Source organism: Artemia sp. Qi Xiang Cuo, chromosome 13, assembly GCF_049724085.1.
Source record: "Artemia sp. Qi Xiang Cuo chromosome 13, ASM4972408v1, whole genome shotgun sequence".
In the NCBI taxonomy this organism is placed as follows: domain Eukaryota; kingdom Metazoa; phylum Arthropoda; class Branchiopoda; order Anostraca; family Artemiidae; genus Artemia; species Artemia sp. Qi Xiang Cuo.
This window is the reverse complement of record NC_142806.1, coordinates 18,780,764-18,805,435: the sequence shown is the minus strand read 5'-3', so window position 1 is coordinate 18,805,435 and position 24,672 is coordinate 18,780,764. Positions and strand designations below refer to the sequence as shown.

General features: G+C 36.3%; 2 protein-coding genes across 2 annotated transcripts in view; both read left to right on the top strand.

Annotated features, from left to right (window-relative positions):
- The window catches only part of LOC148945037 (tachykinin-like peptides receptor 99D), a 509,170-nt gene that overhangs the window by 186,106 nt on the left and 298,392 nt on the right, over positions 1-24,672 (top strand). The gene's annotated exons all lie outside the window — the stretch shown is intronic.
- LOC148945038 (uncharacterized) overlaps positions 174-24,672 on the top strand; it is a 73,047-nt gene continuing 48,548 nt past the window's right edge. Inside the window, exons 1-2 of the mRNA XM_089098619.1 lie at positions 174-225; positions 11,797-12,063. Of these exons, the coding sequence (XP_088954745.1) occupies positions 214-225; positions 11,797-12,063 (279 nt within the window). The 5' untranslated portion in view covers positions 174-213. The remainder of the gene's footprint in view (positions 226-11,796; positions 12,064-24,672) is intronic.

Sequence of the window (24,672 nt, the reverse complement as noted above, 5' to 3'; positions counted from 1 at the left end):
TGGTCCATTAAAAGCCATTATTTATTATTCTGAAAACATGTTTGGTCGCAATTCAAATGGCTTGCATAAATGGCTACTATAGTTAAAAGTCACCAAATTGATGAATGACGGAAGTGCAAGGTCATTTGGTATAGAGGAGAAAGTGCCTTTTCCTATTCGAACAGTTTGGCGGCTTAAAGTAAATGATGTAGGTTGGATTTTGACGAAGAAAAAATGAAAACGACGGTAAGTACTTGAAAACTTGACATTTTATTAAATTAACGGAACTGTTGGGTTAGAAGGTTCTTACCTTTATAAAGACACTTGTTTCGTATATACAAGTAACTTTAATGGTAATATGCCATTTTCCCCAGGAATATCTTGGTCTTTGAATAATAGTCCCATAAAAATTGGCGAGTATTCAGTTTTTAATTTAGTCTCTCTTTAAAAGGGTAGAACTTTCACAGAGGTTGCTTTAACATTTTTCTACATAAAACAGCATAGTTCAGTATATACCAAACACCATGAACTTAGGCGGGAAAGGGCCAGGAACGAGGTAGTGCCCTCCTCCAACTGGGAAAATGAATAAAATTTGATATTTCACTCTGATATATACTTTATAAGGCTATGTACCACATACCATTGACATCACCGAGAAAATACCGGAAGAGGGTCGTGCCCTACCCCACCTAGGAAAAGGAGGACAATAACAGGTGTCAATTTAAGACTTAGGCAGGTACTGTTCTATTTGCTGTAAAACACGCGAGAAGTGAAATTTGGTTAACGTTAATGGAATTAAACAAAATAGAATAAAAATATAAACGTTTAGAAACAAATTTCGGCTATATATTTGCACATCAGGGAGGTGGGGGCAAGGCATAGCGTATACTAAATACGTAACCGGTACTTGTGCATTATATCTTACCCACGAAAGAAGTCAAGTTTTGTCAATGCTAATGAAATAAAATAAAATAGGATGAAGATATAATAGTTTAGAAACAAATTTGGCCTATATATTTGCATATTAGGGGGTGGGGGTAGAATACCACCCTTGGGCACCTATTTAGTTGTTCGTCTCCTTTTCAAAATGAAAAAGAAAACGAAAAAAGGAGATTATTTCCAGATAATAAAAAAAGAAGACTAGTAAGCAAATTTTTTAGTCGAGACCTCCACTCAACCGTCCTCAGCACAAATAAAGGAAATAATGTTTTCTTTTTGTATTATTCTTTTTTCCTTTTTGCACTGATTGTAGTTGAGTGGGGGTCTCGACCGAAATATTTACGTACTGTTCGTCTGTTTTTCAATAGCTGGAATAGTCCTCGTTTCGTCCTCGTAGATCTTTTTTCTTTTTGTCATATTTAGCCAATTTGATACTGTTCTAAAAAGCGGGAAACACGAGAGGCATCCACTTGACAAAAACAAAGATCTGACGCTATCTATTGCTGTATAAACAAGTATTCTGGGGTTTCTCACTCTGGGAACTATATTTAAACTTTAGTTTTTTGGGGTTTAGGGGGAAAGAAGCCTAGGTTAGGCTAGGTTACGCATTTAATATATGCTATGATTCAGCCCCACCCCCTCCCTAATGTGCAAATATATAGCTCAAATTTGTTCATAATCTATTATATTTTAATGCTATTTTGTTTTATTTCATTAGCCTCAACCAAACGTCACTTATCGCGTGTTTCCCAGATTTTAGAACAGTACCGCCAATTTAATCTCAGAAATTATAAACACCCCGTGCTCCTTTTTCTCCTCAAATTGATTTAAAACCAAGTTTTGTCAGAGACGAAACACATATAGAGACGACAAACACAGACGACAACTGATGTACATCTCAGAATGTCACCTGTACCCCACAGTTCTGCCACATATGGCCCTTTGTACAATTTCCGCCATGTTTGGCACACTTTCACAATGCTTGTTCTTTTATCCCCCCCCCCCCCCAATTATTTCTATTAACCCATTCCCCACGAAACAAATGCCTGTTACGTGTCTGTATCTTATGGCGTAATATCTGTTTTGCGTTCTTACAATGCCCAACAGCCTTGAACTTAGTTGTATTCTCTCTCCAGGAAACGCTCTTTCCCAGGAAAACTAGCTTCCCCCAGGAAAATTATCTTCTGGATTAAATGTAAAATTCCGTTTTTTTTGGTAAGGTGTTAAAATCATCACTGTTTCAGATATTTTGAATTTAATGGTCTTAATATGTCAACATATACTATATATTTAATTACTTATAATATACATTTGCTCCCTTCCCCTTTTTTGTACAAGCTGTATTATGGTAATAGCTTTTTACAGATAAAATTAATTGACATTTTTGAAAGTGAACAAAATTAGGGGGGGGGGGTACATGAAAAACCTCAAAAAACGCATACAAAATTTGTTTGTATTCATTTTTGTTGCGTTTTTACGAGTCAAAAACATTTCAGGAGGGGTTCAAACCCCCCTAACCCCCTACTGGGTACGTCCTTGATGGGGGCTGTCCCCACCTTAACTTCTTGCTCTTTATTCTAAAGTATTTTAGTACTATACAAGCTTCTTATTCAAATTCAACGACCGTTTCATCAGTCCTTCTTAAAGTACTGGGAAAAAAAAGTCAAGCCTTAGCCCAATGACCGAGGGGTTGATGAGGGGGTAGCCCCCCTCATATACGGAAAAGTTTTCCTAGGCTCGTAGCGTTTGATGTGTTATATTAAGATTAATGAGCTTTGTATATTTGGAATCATTTAAAAAAAAATACAGTTATTTGGTGTATTAATTGTCATCAAAGTTGCTTTTTTAGGGTACTAGGCGTTTTTTTCTATTTCTCGCGCTTAGTTGATTCTTTTCTCCCACGAGGCTATTAGTTATTTTAACCTTTTTAGCATTGTTTACTTATTTAGTATTATATAATGTATTTAGGTTACATTTAGCTAGTTAAGACAACGACAATGAACAAAGGACGCGCTATCCTTTGTTCATTACAACATGAACAATAATGCCTGTTCATGTACACGGTGAGCTATGGTTTCTCTTTGATGTTCAATATTCAAAAAAAATGTTTCGAACAACGAATCATATTTCTAAAACTGGTAAAATAGAAGTGCCCTGCAGTCTTGCCAACCTGAAAATTCCAGTGTTTCCCCCATTCTTGTAAAAAAAGATGAAATAGAATTTTCCGTTATTGAGCCTAAATTCAGTCATTCGAGGCAAATATATTGATAAGGTTCGACTAATAATAATCATATAATAATCATAGGTTGCATAAGACTGGAAAAGCTGATTCGCAAAGCTAATTCAATCCGAGCAGAGAAAAACGAGTTTCGTACATTCACCGGTGAATGTCGACATTAACCAGATTTCGGACATTCACGGTAACATGTACATAGCACCATGTAAAAAAAAATGGGGAGAAAAAAAAACAAAATCAGAAGAAAAGAGAAAAAGAGAGCTTATTCTAACTACTGAAGCGATATCAAATTTTATACTGACTACCAAGGCCAGTAAGCCTTGCACATAATGACTTGTAAGGAGGATCACGAGAATATTGTTCCATATTGTTCCCTACATATTGTTCCAATACCCCCGGTAAATCCCCCCCCCCCCCCGGGGAAAATAAGGCTTTCCAAGTTCGAGAATTTTATTTAATTTTTTTTCCATAGCGGGAAGGAATTTTAGTACTTATATATTATGCGCCACTCACTCAAGCTTACGCTGTGTAAAACTCGAGAACAAACCGTTTTTTTCGTTAGTTTCTTCGTTACTTTAGAAATAAATTTGGGCTATAGATTTGCACATTAGGGGATGGGGGTAAAATATAGCAGGTCTGCGTCCAGAATGTGTTTGGTACAATTATTCTGCATATCAGATAGATAGATAGATAAATAGATAGATACGGTCGTGAACACAGTAAAATAACATAAATGAAAGGCACAAATAACATAAACTTTGATCAGCGATCATCATGAACCACTTAAATGAAACACTACATTAACCTAATAACAATACTTAATACTTGGAAATACAGGTAAATATACAGTCATGAACACAGTAGAATAACATAAATGAAAGGCACAAATAACATAAACTTTAATCAGCGATCATCATGAAGCACTTAAAAGAAACATAACATTAACCTAATAACGGTACTTAATACTTGGAAATACGATCATTAAAAAAAACACTTAACGCTTGGAAAAACACTGAAATGAAACATTAAATTTACTTTATAGTGCGATTTTTTTTTTTTTTTTTTTTTTTTTTTTTTTAGTTAACCAAATTTCTAGATACCTCGCTATTCTTATGTAATTTCTTAGTGGCCGTTTACCTAGAAAAAACAATTTCTGACTTTAAACTTTCCAAATACTTTAACCCCTCCCCCCCTTATGTGCAAATATATAGCCCATATCATATATTTACCATTTATTCTGCCACTTGTCTTTGTCTTGTCTCTTGCTAAGCTGAAAAAACTAACGAAGAAACCGGTTTGTTTTTGAGTTATAGCCTACACAGCGTAAACTTGAGTTAGTGGCGCATAATGCACAATTACCAAAACTCCCTCCCCCAACTGAAAAAAAAATTAAACTCAAATAAAATTCGCAAATTTGGAAAGCCTTATTTTCCACGGGGGGGGGGGAGGTATTTTCCGTTGGGGGAGAGCATTTTCTACGGGGGTTATTTTCTGAGGGGTGGGGGTAAACGCCGGCCACCCTTTTTTAGAGCTTTTGTTGCTATTGACCAGAGTCGTTTCTTACTTACAGTTCGCTACCACAAATTGTTTAATTGCTCCAAACTTTAATAATTAACATTTTTGAATGTAAATACAAATGAAATATTTTTACTCGTGTACAGTTTTGAAATTTCTGTTTATAAAGTGTTTCTTACTATTGATGAAGGCAACTCTTTACTTACATGGAAAAATACCATTAGATTGACTTACTTGACTTAAGTCCCGTCCGGTCCTTGTGGCTGTATTCGGGCTTCTTCTCTTCTGAGCAAATGATGAATGTGGCGACGGTAGTTCGTTCTATCTGCAGCTAGGCAAAGGGGGAGGGGAGGTTATGGGCCGAGAAATTGTCGGTCCATCTCTTACGAGGTCGGCCTCGGGGGTGCTTGCCGTGAACCCATCCTTTGAATGTGATTTTTGGAAGCTGGTTGGCCGACATTCGCTGGATATGAACAAGCCAGCGGAGTTGTTGGCATTAAATTACTGAGTTGTTTTTTTTTTATAGAGAGCTGCTACAGACAATATTAAATGACTATGGCTAGATACCATTAATTTACACTATGAGGCTTTGTGTGTCCAAGCCAATGACACCAATTCACGAAAATGTGGAGGGGGGCACGGATTTTTTCTTACCTTTGAAACCAGGATGCAAAAGAACTATTTTTTTAAATCGAAACCAAGATGGGTGCCTCCCCCCACCCTACTTGCTGCCTTTGATTCAAGTCTGGAGGCTGTCCTTTTTTAGTATTTCTCAACGAACACTCAGAGAACAAGGGGAATGGTACAAAAACAATTTCAAAAATGGAAGGACTTATTGATGTGCATTTACTCTAAGAACATCAGCTCAGTACTGTTCAGTATTGTTTCAGTACTGAACAGAAAACAGTTCAGTACTGTGTTCAGTTCCAATGTTTCGAAAGGAAATCGGTAATAAAAACACTTTGGATTCTCCAATCCATAATATAGTTTTTTGTTGCTTAATACAATGCTTAATAAAATGAAATAATATTTTGACTTCACAGATGGAAATGTCTGTCTAGACTGTGTTTTTCAAATTGCCCGAAAAATGAATCTTGAAACAAAATGACCGGATTTAAATGCACTGGAATATAGCCTTCTGTATGTTTTCCTGTAAAACAACCGGGAAAAGCTTTCTTTCCGTTTAATAATAAAGCACTTTCTCCGATTAGCATGTCAAAACACTACGGCTTGGTATGTAATAAGGTTTTTTGGGATTCAGTAACGCTCTGACATACATCTTAGAACCCATCCCTCCAAGGCAGGCACGCACGGAACTTGTTTTTACAGGAGACAATAATAGCTTGGGGGGGTAGTGGTAAAAATAACAAATTAAACTTTGTCATTTCAATAGTAAGTGCCCACAAATATAATAAAATGTAATATTTAGGGGGAACCTCCCTCCCCCAAGCTTTCATTCTTGTCCCTAGATATCACGACTTTCTCTATAGTAAGATCCAGTTCCTATGTAACGCACAATGTATATAATATTTTAATACTTGGACCATCTACGTGAAATGTGTCTCCTCAACGAATGATGTCGCACATCTCTGTAACGTATGAGTTAGGGTCTGATTAAAGATTAATTCTTCAATGGATTGAAAATACCCCCTATGTTCAGGATCCATTAAGGTAGACCTTTTCTAAAAAACAACTTTGCAACACTCTGAATGGATTTCAATATTCATATAAATTTAATAGCTTTCAATTTATAGTCAGCCCCATTCCCTTGTCAAAATTTATGTCTCTAGCTAACTTACAAGGTGCGTTCCAAAGAGTACATGTAACTTGAACGAGTGGATATTGGTGCTATAAATGAGAAACTGGTGCTAATGTCGAGAAATATCACCAACGCTATCTAGTGATCGGCGTTTCATGACATTTGTTTCCTTTTTTATTATTTTCTTTTTAATAAAAAGAAAAAATTATTGTTGTTATTTCTATTGAAAAAATTAGTGCAGTAATAAATGTCTGATCTCAGTTTCTGAAAAAAAAACCTCATTGCAAAGTTTGAAAAAAATCCGCAAAGAAACGCTAAACGTTAGATGGTGCTAGGGATTTTTACTTCAATGCTAGCACTAGTTTCCACTCTTATAAGTTATTCATACTCTTTGCTTTGTTCTAGAACTATAAATCAAGGTTAACAAAAAGGCAAGATCAACAACCAAGTTCAAGGTCAATTTATTTTTCAAGAACAAAGGGTGGGGAAATTCGTTGTTTTTTCATTTTCTTCGGTGAAAATACCAAAAAAGTGATTTTTCAGGGATTGTTGTTTATTAATAACGCTACTACTCTACTCTGTGGAAAATTATGATTTTATATTGTTTTAACGCTCAAATGACTAAAAATAAAACATATTTTTATAAGGAAGAGAAAAAAAATGGTAGAAGTTATAAATCCTTCCATCGTCTTTGTTAAAAGTTTGTCTCAAACTTTTTGATTGTCTCTTTTTCTTATTTTAGTCTCAGTTTTGGGATTAAGAGAACTAGTAGTTGAAATGCTAAGACCACTTCACTATACTAAAACACTCTCTTCGGAAATAATACTTTGGCTATATTTGGCTGAATAACCAAAACGCATGGCTTTTTCAGAAACACTTGTGCTATACCAAAACACTCGCACAATAAAAAAATAATTATATTTGGTTGAAACTCAAAATCCTTTACTACACTAAAACGCTTTGGCTATACCAAAACCCTCCCACAGAAAAAAAATACTATCGTTAAATTTGGCTGAAGTTTGAAAACATTCACATATACCCAAACAAATTGGCTATACCAAAACACTTCCATGGGAAATAATACTTTGGCTATATCTAGATACATTTTTTTTCTCAAAATCAATATCTTAATCCAGTGTTTTATTGGAAAACATTTAATTTCGGTCTAAATTTTGGAATTTATAAAAAGATATTTTGTACACTAAAGAATTGCGGTGAAATATAAACCAAAGGTATTTGAAATGAGGTAATATTTATGAGATTGGCCGTAAGGCCGTAATAAACGAAAGTGGCCCAAACCTTCAATTACTTTGCGTGCACAATATTTCAGTGTAACCTTAAGAAAGTAAGAGGTTTGTTAATACAAGAGTAGCTGACTCACCACATAACAATGGGTGTAATTAATTATTTATAAAATCAATAAGTAAAACCACAACTTCATATGTATAAAGAAAAAAAAGTAGTAAGAATAGAAAAATTAGAGTCATTATGTCACTATGTTGACGATGATAATAATGATGATTTATTTTCACACTGTACAAAAATTAGTGCAATCAGAGGTGTATAAAATGAATAGGAATTGGAAAATGAAACAAAATGAATAAGAATGTATAAAATGAATAGGAAAAGAAAAAATGAAACAAAATGGATAGGAATGCATAAAATGAATAGGAATAGGAAAATGAAACAAAATGAATAGGAATGTATAAAATGAATAGGAATATGAAAATGAAACAAAATGAATAGGAATGAAATTAACAATGAAAAACACTCAGAGGGAGCACATTTTTAAGTACCGAGGACAGTGAGAAAACACTTGACTGTTTGAATTAGCTAAGTAGAAACTTGCACAACCCCTTACATCTTAATGAACAAATAAGAGTTTCAATAGGGGTGGGTCCTATTATTAGACATTTAAAAAAAGACAAAAAAGTTACTGGATATTTTGATCACACACATGAGTGATCATCATCAGCAGTGAAAGAAGGTATTACAATTAAAAGAAACAAAAAACCGCGAAGAAAGGAAAAAAACGAGGACAATTAACAGCCAGTGAAAAAATTGAAAAATTATGCAAATATTTCGGTCAAGACCTCCGCTTGACCGTCCTCAGTGCAGAATAAAACTGATAAAAATATACAAACCAAACCTTAAAATAAAACCACCAAACTACAATTGGACGACCCTTTCCTAGTAACGGTGAAAGGGTAACTAAATAAAAAACACAAGTCTAAATGGCATTTCAGAATTTCATTTTGCGTAAAGCACTTTTAAAGGCTGATCACTTTCCAGTTTGATTATTATCGGAGACTCTATTCGATTGCACAATATAACTTTGTGGATGTATGTAAAAACGATCAGAATTAATAATTTTGTCATAAATGGGACTTAGAAAAATTTCTCCAGTGTCTCTATTGAGAGCTACCTTTTGGTGAATGTGTTTTTTTATTTCAACTGCCTCCCTGAAAACTTGCGTGAGACCCTTAACGGGGGCAACGATAGAGGCCTCGTCAAACAAAATGAAATGGTGTGGATTCTCGTACACATGTTGCGCCAAGGCGGAATCAAAAACCTCAGGCCTTTGGCGTAACGTCATTGCCTTGTCGATTGAAGGACTTGTGCTCAGATAACCTCTCCCCCAATTGATGTTGGGTTCTACCAACATAAAAACAGCCACAAGAACAAGGAATTCTATAAACACCACTGCCCAGAATGGGGCTGGTTTTATCTTTGCCGTTGTTAAAAAAGTTCTGTGTAATATTTGAATTTTTAAAGGCGACGCTAAGTTTATGTTTTTTAAGGATTCTTTTCAATTTGTCACTCAATTTTGGAATGTAGGGTAGAACAGTGAAAAGTTTCTTATCATCCACCAATGGGACGGTATCTGTTTGGGCTTGTGGACCTGATGCACTCCCCTCTGCCTTTTTTCGTCTTCTGCCTATAATGGTCTCAAGCAATTTTATAGGGTAGCCATTGCAAAATAAAATGTCCTGAATATAGTTCAATTCTGAGTCTATGTGAGGCTCTGAGCATATTCTTATTACTCGGTCAACCAAAGAAATAACAACTCCTCTTTTTATGCAGGGAGAGTGGTTGGAGGAAAAATGCAAATACCTATCGTTATGCGTAGGCTTTCAATAAATAGAAAATTCAAGGCCAGGAGACTTATTGAAAATTAAAACATCTAGGAAAGGAAGTTTGTGGTTATGTTCTAGTTCTAAAGTGAACTGAACGTTAGAGTCCAAAGTGTTTAGATGAGTTAAGAAGGAGTTAAGTGTCTCTCCTCCATGCTCCCACAGAGAAATAACATCATCCATAAACCTACCCCAGAAACAGTGTTTCATTGGAAAATTTTCCAGAGCAGAGATTTCTATGAATTCCATATAAAAAGTTGCCAAAAATGGTGAAAGACTTGTACCCATGGGTAAACCCCTAATTTGGGTGAAAAATTGATTATTGTATTGGAAATATGAGGAGGAACTATTGCAAAGACGGACGAGACGCATAATAGTCTCTATATCCAGTGTTTTGTAGTCTATTTGATCAATATTATCTTCTAATTTCCTTTGAAGAGCTAGTTCACATTTTTTAATGTCGCAAGACGTATACATAGAAATGGCATCGAAACTGGCCAAAACTGTAGCCTATCTTTTTTTATTTCAATGTCTTTTAATTTTTCAACAAGGTGAACGGAGTTTCTTATGTATGAAGTTTGTGTTTGCATAAGGGGGCGAAAAGGTGTTGACAACCATTTCCCTAATCTGGCAGTCGGAGAGCTATAAGAAGCCACAATTGGGTTGTGGATGTATGTAAAAACGATCAGAATTAATAATTTTGTCATAAATGGGACTTAGAAAAATTTCTCCAGTGTCTCTATTGAGAGCTACCTTTTGGTGAATGTGCTTTTTTATTTCAACTGCCTCCCTGAAAACTTGCATGAGACCTTTAACGGGGGCAACGATAGAGGCCTCGTCAAACAAAATGAAATGGTGTGGATTCTCGTACACATGTTGCGCCAAGGCGGAATCAAAAACCTCAGGCCTTTGGCGTAACCTCAAAGTTATATTGTGCAATCGAATAGAGTCTCCGATAACAATCAAACTGGAAAGCGATCAGCCTTTAAAAGTGCTTTACGCAAAATGAAATTCTGAAATGCCATTTACACTTGTTTTTTTACTCAGTTACCCTTTCACCGTTACTAGGAAAGGGTCGTCCAATTTTAGTTTGGTGTTTTTATTTTAAGGTTTGGTTTTTACATTTTTATCAGTTTTATTCTGCACTGAGGACGGTCAAGCGGAGGTCTTGACCGAAATATTTGCATAATTTTTCAATTTTTTCACTGGCTGTTAATTGTCCTCGTTTTTTTCCTTTCTTCGCGATTTTTTGTTTATCATGATTAGCCAGTTTGGACTCAGCAATTATTTATTAAAACAAACTATATTTATACAGAAGAAAATAATTACTTCCAGGTCACAGATAGTTTCCGGTCCATTGGCTTAGATGGCTCATTAACTGGGTTCATTCAAAGTCTTGAGTTCTTTTACATTGCCTAAATGAAAGATGAATTTTTAACAAAGATAGAAAAATCTTCTTCTTCTTCTCATTGCAAACCACATTTCGCTAAATTTACAGTTACAGAATTTGCTCGGTATATCATCCCCATATATACTTTCTAATAAAAGGGCCTATCCCTATTCGAACTCTCATTTGTTCGTCATAGAAAGACAGTGTGGTTTCGGAAAAAATACATACATCTTAATACATTAGAAAAATTCTGAAATTCTATTTTTACGGAAAAAGACCAGCTTAAGCAGTTATGCAGTATGTAGTATCTGTGGGTGACAAATTAAAAAAGAGGGTGAAAATCAGGAATTCTTTTGAAAGCATATTTGTACTTACAAATCGGCAGGTTGTTTTTGTTTGAATTTTTACGGACCAGATGCATTGTCAAATTTAAGTTAATTAATTTTGATCATTTATTTTCAAGTTTCATCGTGGCAACCTTGACGAAAATGGGATATTGCCCTAAAAGCTTCGTAATTTTGAAAAAAAACAAAAGAAAAATCTTAGAGAATGGGGATTTCAGGTATGAAATAGACCTTAGATCGGTCCAGGGGGTGAAAGTTTACAATTTTTTTTATCATTATTGTTTAAACTACCAAGTTGAATTGATGGAAAAGTGGGGCAATAAAGGGGGTATTTATAACGCTTTTTTATCTGAAATATGCCAGGACTACTGTTTTGAAGACTTTTCGACATTTCCTCCTTATTTCTAAATCGTGTTATTTGTAATTAGTTGTAAATTGTGAAGTGTTATAATCGTGTTTATTAATAAAGTAAAATAAAATTTATTTTTGGTGTTTTATAGGTACTGGTAACATGTTTATTTGTAGCAGAAGTCTTCAGTCAAGGAGGGTTTAACAATTTACGGATTCCAAATCTTTTTTCAAACGGAGGTAATTCAGGATTTTCCTTCTCCAACTTATTCAGGCCAAACAACAATAGACAAAGACAACAACGGCCGCAAGATGGAAGTTCTGTACAACCTTTCTTAAGCCCGCCAGCGCCATCTACCCAGATTCAAACCTTTTTGCCCCAGCAGCCCCAGAATTTACCGCCGCTATTTAATCCACAGGTAAAACATAATATAACTTTAATGCGATTGCCTTCATATGCAACCACAGGCATATATGTCCATATACAGGAATATTGACTAAACACGAACCCACAGCAAATCTGGCTGTAGGGGGGGGGGCGGGTACCACTGTTCCGTGTTTGTTAAAGTTTGGATTGATTTCCTATTATAGGTTTTAAATTTCTGATAACTATATGCTAATTCTGAAATTATATGCACCCTCCTTCTAAGAGAACTTCCGTCATGACTGCAGCCAAAGCTGCAGTTACAGAAATGACTCGTTGTACCCAAGAATTGTTTATAATAAAATGACATGATGAAAAAGATAGATAAGTGAAAAGCAGTATCTTCCATCTGTCGACACTTTTTAATGCTAAAGTGGCATTTTAGCAAAAAAAATATTTTCTGTAAAAAAAAGAGCAAGATTAATGTGGGGAAAATGAAAGCGTTTTTATTTCCTTTTTTGTAACGAAATTTTTTCGCCAACAATTGTAATTAATTTTTTTCTTTTAAACACAATTTCTTAGACCCCACTGCCTTTTCATTTACAGCTGTAATCAAAATGTATCCATATAACTGCCACTGATTGAAAACTGAATCAATATATTTGTAAAGCTGCCACTAAATTGAAAACTGAATAACTATAATTGTGAAAACTGCTCCAGAATTCTCTTTTATTCTTTCTTTTTTTTTCTTTTTAATATATTTTCATTACAAAGACCTTTTAGTCCTGTTTTGATACCCCTTTTTCTAAACGATGGCTTCAAATAATAAACCCCGAGTTTAGACATGTCCATTAAGATCATTTAAAAAACATTTAAAAATCAGAAACAAACTAAGAGTTTGGAATTTTTCCTTTTCTAAAAAAACTTATGTATCAGCCCTGAGACTTGATATTGATACATATTTCATCGAGAGTCATTTTAAATAACGCAATTTCTTATTTGACAACACTGCAAAATAATTATGAAAAATACCACTTAACTCGCTTGTTTGTACTTTTTCTTTCTTTTATCCTTTTATTTTTTATCCTACATTGGCTGTTCTCAGTTGATACAAAGTTTTAACACATAAATTTATTTGGATTAAATATAGACCTTGGCTAATCTTGACACTGCGAGTCCAATGGTGCAGTCAGAGCTGTGCAATGTGCCATTTTATTAAATGTGCCATTTTATCTGCCATGTTTTCTAGGATGCGACATATCTTTTACAGGTCTTGCCGGCTCTCCGCAGCAAAAAGACAAAAAATAAGAAAAAGATCTAGCAGAAAATAGAGTGGCAAACACGACAAAGAAGTCGTAAAACCCAGAAATCGGTTTTCCGACTTCGGGAAACATATTGATGAAATATTGTATCCTTATCAATTTTTATGTTCCAAAGATGAAACACAACTACTTTGTGATTTTCCTGACGCTTGAAAAATGCAGATGCTTGATAGAGGATAGCTGATTTGTATTTAAAAAACTTAGGCTCTTAACTAGAAATGTATATTTTTTATCTGACAACATCGCAAAACATTTCTGGAAAAGGCTACACCGGAAACGCAGAGATTGCCGTACCATAAGACTTGTAAGCAGGAACGTTCCTATCAAATTTTTATTTGGATACCTACCGCAATTCAGTTCTATTCATTTATAGCCGATATTCAGAACAAAAGCCTTATGCCTCTAAAAGGGGGTAACCAGGATTATTCTTAGGGGGTTATTTTTTCGGAGGGAGACTTTTAAAAAAAATTGTTAGGAAACGTATCAAAAAATTTTTTATGTGTATTTTGTTAATTTTTTACAGATCGGACAAAAATTTTGGGAGGAGGTTGTAACCCAGAAACCCCCAGGATACGGAGTTGTGCTTAAGTAGCATAAAAGATAATAAAAAGAACACTAAAAACAAATAGAGCTATGAAACTTGACAAAAATAGAGGCAATAACTAAGCCCCATGGTGAATTTAACCCAAGTTTTTTTTTATGTCTCAACTCTTTTATTAATGACCAAATTTGGGTTGAGTGAAATTACTAAGGATTTTATAGGTAATATAAGAGTTGACGAGACACACACAAGTTACTTTACAAATGTAAAGTAAACCAGACAAAGATGATACTTATTACGGACAAAAAAAGAATCTGGTCCCTCGAAATAAAATCCTGGTACATCTCAGACTGCTAAATCATCACGATGTATTGATTTCCTATTTTGTCCCCTAAAGAGTAACATGATAAGAAAATTTAAAAAACTGGGGTAAGACCTTTTTTTTTACTTGCCACGGGCTTTAGTACTGTTAAGAAAAAACTTAAAAGGCGGAGTATAGACATATATATATATATATAATATATATATATATATATATATATATATATATATATATATATATATATATATATATATATATATATATATATATATATATATATATATATATATATATATATATATATATATATATATATATATATATATATATATATATATATATATATATATATATACATATATATATGTATATATATATATATATTATATATATATATATATATATATATATATATATATATATATATATATATATATATATATATATATATATATATATATATATATATATATATATATATATATATATATATATATATTGCCGGGGCCCGGCAATCGGCAGGCTTCTATATATAGATTCTCATTGTCGCTTGTCTTCTAAACGAAGACAATTAGAGCCTTTTCTTGACGTCATGACGTCTAAATGGACCTTAAATTACAAGAAGTGCTTTTGTAAAAATACGTTTTTTTTTATTGGACCTTTTACTTTTGGCTTAGATTGTCGTTTTTAATTATGAAAGACATAACACCATACCTTTGATTCTTTTCATTGTTCAGGTAGTGGGACTAAAACTTCTTTTTCTTCCAACGAATTATCTAGTCTGGATTTTATTTTATTTTCAAAGGTATGATAGGCATTGATGACCTTATCCATGTCAAAATCTAAAACCCAATCATCATCGCTATCATTTTCAATTTATTTGGTTCGTTTTACCTCGGCTTGTCTTTCGACATTATGAAATACAAATTGACAAACTTTTTTTTACAAAGGTATAATGGCATTGATGGCCTTGTCCATGTTAAAATCCAAAACCCAATCATCATCGCTATCATTTTAAGTTTGACACGTTTTGATTCTCGCTGTTCAGGTTGATTTTCATTTACTCGCTCACTTTCTCGGTGTCACATGTCTTCTAACCGGGTGTGTGTTTGCACTTTATTTTCATTTTTGACACGCTCTAATTGTCGTTTTTGCATATCTTTAACCGCGTGTGTCTTTGCTCTTCATTTTCAACTCGCTCTCCTGCTCGGTGTCACATTTCTTCTAAGGGTCTGTGTCTTTGCTCTTCATTTTCATTTTTGACGCGCTCTAATTGTCATTTTGGTATATCTTCTAACCTCCCGTGTCTTTGCTCTTAATTTTCATTTTTGAAAAAAAAAATTAATACATACCTATATAATTATTGCTCACTTATAAAGATAATATATACATATCCTGTATATATATATATATATATATATATATATATATATATATATATATATATATATATATATATACATATATAAATATACTATATTTATAATTGAGCAATAATTGATTATATATGTATGTATTTATTTATTTATTATTTTGCATAAAAGAAACGATCTAGATAGATCAGAATTCTTATAAAATTTGTTAAGAGCCTTAATTTTGGTTTTGCAAATGACGTCATGTACTATGTTAATACAATCATATAAGCATTTCTTATGACATCATATATGACATCATAAAAGCAATTTCTTATATGATATCATTCATAGCATAAATAAGATTGTTGAGTTTCCAACACAGCAGTTATTTATATAATATAATGTATACTGGAAGGCCCAAAAAACGAAAATTTGCAGTTGCAATTACTATAAATGATGATTCTTTGGAACAAACACCTGAACTATCAAACGTGATAAGATGTGAAAATTGACAACCTGGACCATCAATTGCGACAACACCAATACGGGCCGCTAAAGCAAAGGCTATTGCTAAATTTTCTGAAGTAATCTAAATCCAAAAACTTTCCTAAAACGAAAATGAAGAGCAAAGACACGGACTGTTAGAAGATATACGAAAACGACAATTAGAGCGTGTCAAAAATGAAAATGAAGAGCAACGGCACACGCGGTTAGAAGGCATGCGGCACCAAACATATGAGCGAGTCAAAATGAAAATGAAGACCAAAGACACACGCGGTTAGAAGAAAAGCGACGGCATGTCGATAATGAAAATAAAGAGCAAAGAGAAACGCTTTTAAAAGACATGCAGCATTGAGCATGCGAAAGAGTCAAAAATGAAAATGAAGAGTAAATAGACACGTCGGTAGAAGAACAGCGGCGGTGTGCAAGTGCACATGGAGCAAGTGAGCGAGTCAAAAATTAAAATGAAGAGCAAAGACACACGTTGTTAGAAGACATGCGACACCGAGTATTTGAGCGAGTCAAAAATGAAAATGAAGAGCGAAGACACACGCGGTTAGAAGAAAAATGACGGCGTGTCAATAATGAAAATGAAGAGCAAAGACACGGGTAGTTAGAGAATATACGCAAACTACAACTAGGGTGTGTCAAAAATGAAGATGAAGAGCAAAGACACACGCGGTTAGAAGACATGCGATAACAATCATGTGAGCGAGTAAATGAAAATCAACCTGGACAGCAAGAATCCAAACGTTTCAAAATTGAAAATGATAGCGATGATGATTGGGCTAGGGATTTTGACATGGATAAGGTCATCAATGCCTATCATACCTTTGTTTAAAAAAACAAAAGTTTGCCGGTATTTATTTCATAAAGACGAAAAACAAGCCGAGATAAAACGGGCCAAACAAATTGAAAATTATAGCGATGATTATTAGGTTTTGGATTTTGACATGGATAAAGTCATCAACGTCTACCATACCTTTGAAAATCAAAAACCTGGACTAGATAAATCATTGGAAGAAAAAAAAAGTTTTTGTCCCACCACCTGAACAATTAAAAGAAACAAAGGTTCGGCGATATGTCTTTCATAATAACAAACAACAAGCTAAGGCAAAAGTTAAAGGTCCAATAAAAAAAACATAATTTTACAAAGGTACTTTTTCTAATTTAAGGTCCATTTGGACGTCATGACATCAAGAAAGGCTCAAATTGTATGTTCTTAGAAGAAAAGCGACAATGAGAATCCATATAAAGAAGCCTGCCACGTGCCGAGTGTCGGGGCCTGGTGGCGAGGCCGCCGGGCTTTCGGTTGGTTAGGAAATGCTAAAGAATTCTTGTGGATCTCCATCGACTGGTTGCATTTGAGAGGCGTATGTTTACTACGTTACCATGAACGGTATGAACCATCTAATTTTGAAGAAAAGTCACAAAACCCGTTTGAATCACCAGTGTTGAGCGAAAATGTTTGAATGTTCAATTCATTTGTTAATGACTCATTAATTAGTGTCTTTCATTTCCAAAATAAAGAATTGTGTATTATTGGAGCCATATCCAGAATTTTCATTCTGGAGGGGGGGACTGTAAAAAAGTAACTGTGGGGGGCAAGGATTATAAAAAAAAATTAGCGATTACCAAGAATTATATGTGAAAACATTTGTTTACATGTATTTTTGTTACTTTTGTACAAGTCGGAAAAAAGTTCTGGGGAGGCAGGGGGAGTTAAATTGAATAACACCACCTCCTGATACGGCCATGGGGTCATACTTTAAAATATTAATGAATAGCACAAATTCGGCTTTTAAGCTTTTTAGGAATTGTCCAAAAATAGTTCAAAGGACTCGGTTCAATGATCATATATATAATAGTAAACGTAATTCAATCCGAATTTCTAGGGCTGTAATGAAAGAAACACTGATATGGCTAGGACACGTTTTAGTACTATTTGGCCATCCACCTGGGTCCAAACAAAAGTTACTTACTTACTTGACTTAAAGCTCCTGCTGGAGGCCCAACATAGACAGAGATATGACTCTTGCCCTCCATTCCCAACGGTCCTGCGCAAGCGTGACTGCTTTTTGGATATCAGTACTGATCATGGAGAGGTACTGGGTAAGGATGTCCCTCAATCTGAACCGGGGTCTTCCACGGGGGCACCTCAAGCTATGTCCAGGATGATCGAAATTGAAAAGTATTCTGACGGATGCTTTTGCTGGCATGTGAATTAAGTGATCGAACCACCGTAGGGTTCTTACGGTGAGCTGAAGAGAGTTGGGGGTCTGATCTGTTAATTTCAGCAGTCGGGTGTTCAGGACGAAGTCGTACCACATCCCTTTGATTCGTCTTAAGAATTTTGTTTGGGCCACAACTATGGCATCACGAACAGAAGCAGTAGCCAGTCAAGTTTCAGCACCGCGGAGAAGGAATTCCGTTAAGCGGGTATTGTAGATCCGTATTTTTGTTTTTTCGGCTGATCCTGGGCTTCAAACAAACGAAACGGCCTAATCGAGCCATAATAGACGCGGGTTTAGCGATGTGCGACTGGACTTTCATTTCAAATGAGCCGTTATCCAAGACGGCAGATCCAAGGTAAGTAAAAGACTTGACAACATCAACAGTGCGCCCTAATACATTGAATGCTGGTGAGGTGTCAGAATTACCTGCCGGGTCGATGATCATTATTTTTTTCTTCTGCTTACTAACAAGTAGTCCCATTTTAAGGGCTTCTTCTGACAGTGCCTTGAGGGTTGCCTCAAGTTCAGCTGCAGAAGTGCATATCAGGGCAATACCATCCGCGAAGTCGCAATTGGATAGGACTCTATCGCCAGATTTCAGCCCGAATCGGAGCCGATTCATCGTTCGATCTATGACATAGTCAATCACAGCATTGAAAACTTCAGGAGCAGCAACACAGCTTTGCCGTACACCTGTATCTATTATCGAATAGTGGGCTTCGGTGACCATTAACCTGGACAGAGCTTTTTGTACCAGCATAAAGCACCTTGAACAGGCGGCAGTATTTGTCAGGGAGACCCGTTTGCTTCAGTATGATTCAAAGAGACTCACCGTTGACCGAATTGAAAGCCGCTTTAAAGTCAGCAAACGCAATACATGCTGTACGCTGGAACTCACGGGCTCTCTCGATGACCTGGCGAATAGTGAATATATTCTCAGTCGTTGATCTTTTGGGCATGAAACCTGCTTGCTGAATCTGGTGGCACTTTCGGATAAACTGGATACTTCTATCAAGCAATTTCATAACGAACAGTTTGCCAGGAACTGACAGGAGGGTGATTCCTCTGAGGTTCGAGCAATTCCTTCGGCTACCTTTGTGCTTCCATGGAGGAAGGATTATCTCTTCTTTCCCTTTTTCCGGTATCAATTTGGTTGACCAGACGAGGGAGAACAGAATTTGCGGCCAAAGTAGCATTGCCCGATGCCTTGTTGTTCTTCATTCTTCGCAGGGGATTTTGTATCTCTTCTACCGAAGGAGGATCAGGCTCTGGTAGATTTTCACATGTTTTTTCCTTAGCGGACGCAGTTAGGTAGTGATCAACGTCATTCTTTCGACGTTTAGTAGCTTTGCGAATTGCTCCTTCCATCGATCAAGTTGCGCGTTTTCATCTTCTAGCATTTTGCCAGAGAACAATTTAGCTGCGCCTATCATTGGTGGTTTCCCATCACTAAGGTCTCTGACAGGCTTGAAAAGTGACATGGCATCACCTTTTCGTGTCACATCGTCTTGCTCTTCAGCTTGTGTATAAAAAAATTGTTGCTTGTCACGGTGAATAGCTTTGTTTCTGATCCCGTTCAGTCGTCTGTAGGAGGGCTTATCTCCAGCAAGAGTTTTCCGGCGCTGTTCAATATTTGCAGTGCTTCTTGTGGTAACCAGGGCTTCTTTGAATACACATTGCGACTGACGGTATTAATGGCAACCTCTAGTGCACCGTTTTTATATGTCTGCCAGAAGGTGTCCGGGTCAACAAGGGTATTCAGGCATTCAAACCTATTCTGAATTTCAACTGAATACTTTTGGCGGAATGCCTCAATTTTTAGTTTCTGGGAGTCCAACTTTGGTTGGTATCTCGTTCTGAAGGCTGGGCTGAGACGCAGGCGGAAGTTCACGGCAAGTAATCTATGGTCAGTATTCTCTATCTCAGCGCAACGAAATGTTCTACAATTCGTAACTGATGAACGCCATCTTTGGTTGACTATGATATAGTCGTTATCTTCTGCGTTCGCCCGTCATTGCTATACCATGTTGGCTTATAGAAGTCTTTCCTGTGAAACAGGGTGATGGCAATGACCAGTTCGTGCATAGTACACAGCTGGAGGAGTCGGGTCCCATTTTCGTTCAAAGAGTCAGGGGTAACCGGTCCAATTACAGATTTAAAAGCTCTACTGGGGTTAGATACAGTCACATTGAAATCGCCAACCATAGCCAAAGCATCGAGAGGGGAGATCCAAAATAGAGCAGATGTCAGAGCTGAGTAGAACTTGCCTTTTTCGTCCACTGGAGAAATAATCGTTGGTGCTCACCACATAATAATCGAAATCTTCCCATGCTTGTAGTTGAAGCGGGCAGTGAGTAGTTTGTCCGATATTGGTTTGTGGAATATGTGGCATTTCTTCGCCTTCTTGTTTAGGAGCCGGCCTAAACCACTGCTTCTACTGGAGGTTTGGCCTGACCAAATCATCCTGTGACCTGTACTGGTGATTTCTTCATCTTCTGATCCCATCTCCTGATTCCGTCAGGTATGTTTTTATCATTCCAAGTATGTCAATCCCACATCTCAACATTTCAAGCAATAGAAGGTCTTTTTGTCCCGGGTTATTCATGGTTAAAACATCCCAGGTGGCTATTCTCAGCCCACCTTGGTCAGCAAGGTTCAAAGGATGTCCGGGGGCGTGCCAAGATCATAATGAATTCACACTAATAGGATTGAGCGAGGAACGCGGCTTGAGTAACATTTACTTTTATTGCAGTTATTTTCAGGAGGAGGGTCGCAAGCCTGATTGAGAAACCTTGGAGTGGGCACAACCTGCCCCCGTGGGGTTGGGGCAGCCCTTTTCGGAGTGAGGTTTAAGCCCCATTTCCAGTGGCACGTGATAAGCAAACAAGGTTTGCATCCTTCCGAACGAGCTCCATCCACCATCAATCCAAACAAAAGGTAGGATGCCCTAAAATGGGTGGATATAGGTTCTAAGATAGAACACAAGCAAATATAGAACTTCATGAGAGGAAGTAAAAAGTGAATCTTTGAGCATGCTAAGGTGGACGAGGAGCTTGTGCAGCTGTCTTATCCCCAAGCGGCATGATGCTGTAGTGAGTTTAGTTGCAGTAGTTTTATTTATTTATTAACAAAAACACAAGAACTGTTGGGCGTAAGAGTCCGACTTTTTTTCTGAATTTTAGACTCCAATTTTGTTTTTATAATGTCTGACCTAGATGAACTTTCAATAATATTTTGCCCCAATTGTGGGGGCATTTAGCAATGGGAACAAGAGGAGTTGCATGATTCCGCGCCAGTGAAAAAGGTGTCGAAGACACGTAGTTTATATTTATTTATTTTATCTTTTTGTTGTGTCTGCAATATTTTTTAAGAAAAGAAATTATTCCGTATATGAGGGGGGCTGTCTCTTCCTCGACCATTGTTCTTTAAGCCACAGTTCAATTTATTTTCACAATGCTTTAAGAAAGACTGCTAAAATATAGATGTCGTTGCATTTAAATTAGAAGAATTTAAAACAAAATAGATTTTAGCGTAAAGAGTGAGGGTCGAGCAGGGGGCAGTTCCCCTCATATACAGAATAATTTTTATTAGTTTTAAGTATTAATGCTGCTCCTTACTTTAGTTGAAAAGACTTGCTTTTTTAATTTAACTTCACATACTTAAGCCGAGCATGCTCTATCCATTGGCTAAATTTCTTTCCGGTGAATCTTAAATCACAGAAATCTTTTCCTCTAAGTCATCTTCTGTTTGGTTTGGTTAAATTTGGTTCTAAAGATATTTAAAAGCACCTGTTTTTTTCTTCTTTTTTTTCTTAATGGATTGCAGATGTACTTTGGATTGCAGAAAAAGTTGAGAAATGGAACTTTTGAAATCAACATGGGTTTTCTCGTTTCGTTGAGTAGCTTTCTCTTTAAGCAACTGATCACTTATAACGGTTGCGTAACTTCAGCATCTCAGTTTTCTCCTCTCTTGTAACCTTTTTGCCTTATGGCCAAGGCCATACTCAGGGGTTGGGGGTTACCGGGTTTGAACGTCTCCCAAAATTTTTGGTGTGTTTTACTACTTTTGCCCCCTCCCCCCTAAAAAAAAAAGCTGAGCTTAAGTTAGGATTCACCTTTGCCTATGGGTTAATAAGGTCTCCTCGTTTAAAGCAGCCATGGTAATAAGGTCAGCAGTCTAAACTTTGAACCTGGATTTGAAGTTAACTGATTGGCTAATTGTAATCCCTTTTGTAAACAATATTCTACTGAACAATATCTTTTGAACTCAAATGGTGTTAAGATACCCCGCATAGCCCACATCTACCAATGTGGAAAAAAGGGCTAATCCCCACCAAGGTGGGAAGATTAGGCAATGGTGAGATTATAAAAACTGGAAACCCTATTGATTTAACGCGGTTGTACTGTTTTTGTTAATAATAAGGGTCAGCAATTTAGAAATTACAATCTAGACTTTGAAATCACTTGACTTGCTAGTTGTTTTGTCAATAATATCCTACTTGATGACATCTTTTTAACCTTTGAGGGGGTAGAATAGCCTGCATAACCAATAGTCTGGAAGGTGGTAATAAAAGACTAGCCGCCCAAGATTAGGCAGGGATGAGACTATAAACAAATGAATAAACTATTTTGGAGATTTCGTAGAGTCAAATTTCGTCCCGGCATTCGGGTTTTACGGTGGCCGGCGTTTTGCCCGAGAATACCCTCTCCCCCCGTAGAAAATACCCCCCTAAAGAAAATACCTTTCCGAAAATAACCCCTGCGGAAAATACTCCCCCGGAAAATACCCCCGAAAATACCTACCCCGCGAAAAATACCCCTGTGGAAAATACCGCCCAGACAATACCCTCCGGAAAATACCCTCCTCCGCTGAACCCCCCCCCCCCCAACAAAATACCCTTCCGGAAAATGACCCCCCCCCACGTGGAAAATTTTCTCTTGGAAAATACCACCACCACAGCCCCCCTCCCAGAAAATACCACCACCACGCGGCTGGCTGGTCTCCAATCACTTTGGGCTCTTTTTTGGAATCACTTTACTCATATACGGAATAAATTCCGCTAACTTTGGGGTTAATGTTACTCTTTACTTTCATAATAACAGTGTAGACCAAAAATATTCCCAGAAATTGTAAGGGAATAGATATAAATTTCATATTTTTGATTCGTTTTTTAAAGTTTTGCCTGTATACCCGTTAAAAAAATACCCCCTCCCCCAAACAAAAATCATTGTTGTGGCCCTAGGGATTACCCATTAATTTCTACCTCACTCTCCCCTCGTCTCTCCTTTAGAACTAATTATGTGTTTATCTGATGGCTACATGTTTCGGCATTAATCCTAAATGGTTCTGGGATGTTCTGGCATTAAAATGCACCCTTTGAGATATCTCCCTCCCTCCCTAACTGCAAGAGAATCAGAGAACCCCATTGTAGAAGTTCAAGTACATTTTTAAGTTTTGTAATTTGTCCATTGCTTACAGATAGTAGCCTATTTGCTATTGGAAAACCTACGGGCATTATTCGCGGGGAAGTCTTCTGCAGGAGGGAGGGGGGATTCTCAGGGCGAATTTTCCGTGGGGAGAAATTTTTTGGAAATAATTTCCTTTCAGCGGGGATCCAATTGTCTGGCAGACTATCATTTGCTTGTTTTGAGTTTGACTATGTTATCTTTTGTAATGTCTGTTATTTTTGGGTTTCATTTATTTATTAACGGTGATTTGTGGTAGTTTTACACTTAGAAGATAAGAAAAACTAACTAAATGAAATTGACATCGCTTTCGTCTGTAAAAACTTAAACAATAAGAATTCGTTAGTTCCCAAAGCCAACTATGCTTTCAAAGAAAAGCTAAAACTTTTAAAACTATTTGGTGCCATATGTTTTTGGCTTAATTTTAATGATTTTTCAGCTTAATTTTAATGATTTTTTCTTTTTTTTTTCTTCTTCTTTTTTATTTGCCACTCGCTACTACCAAAAATTGCAGAGCTTCATATGGAAGTCTTTTCAACAAAAATTGAAATGCTTTTTTTAGGTTTTCCGCGGGAGGAGGGGCTATTTTCGGGCGTCACAAACTTCAGATAACATGTGTTTCTGCGAACTCCTTGTACCCTTTTCCGTACCACCGTCATATTAAGTCATTTTAAGCAGCTGAAACAGGAACAAAACTGATTTACTTTTGCACCAGCCAGATCTTTTAGAACAGCGTCTTGACATACTCCAGACAGCATGTTTTTTCTGCGAGCTTCTTGTGTCTTTCTTCATTGCCACTGGCAAATGTTTCTTTAAGGGTTTGAAGCAGCTGAAACAGGAAAAAAACCGATTCAGTTTTGCAGCAGCAGGATATCCCATAACAGCGTCGTGACAGACTCCAAACAGCATATTTTTCTGCGAGCT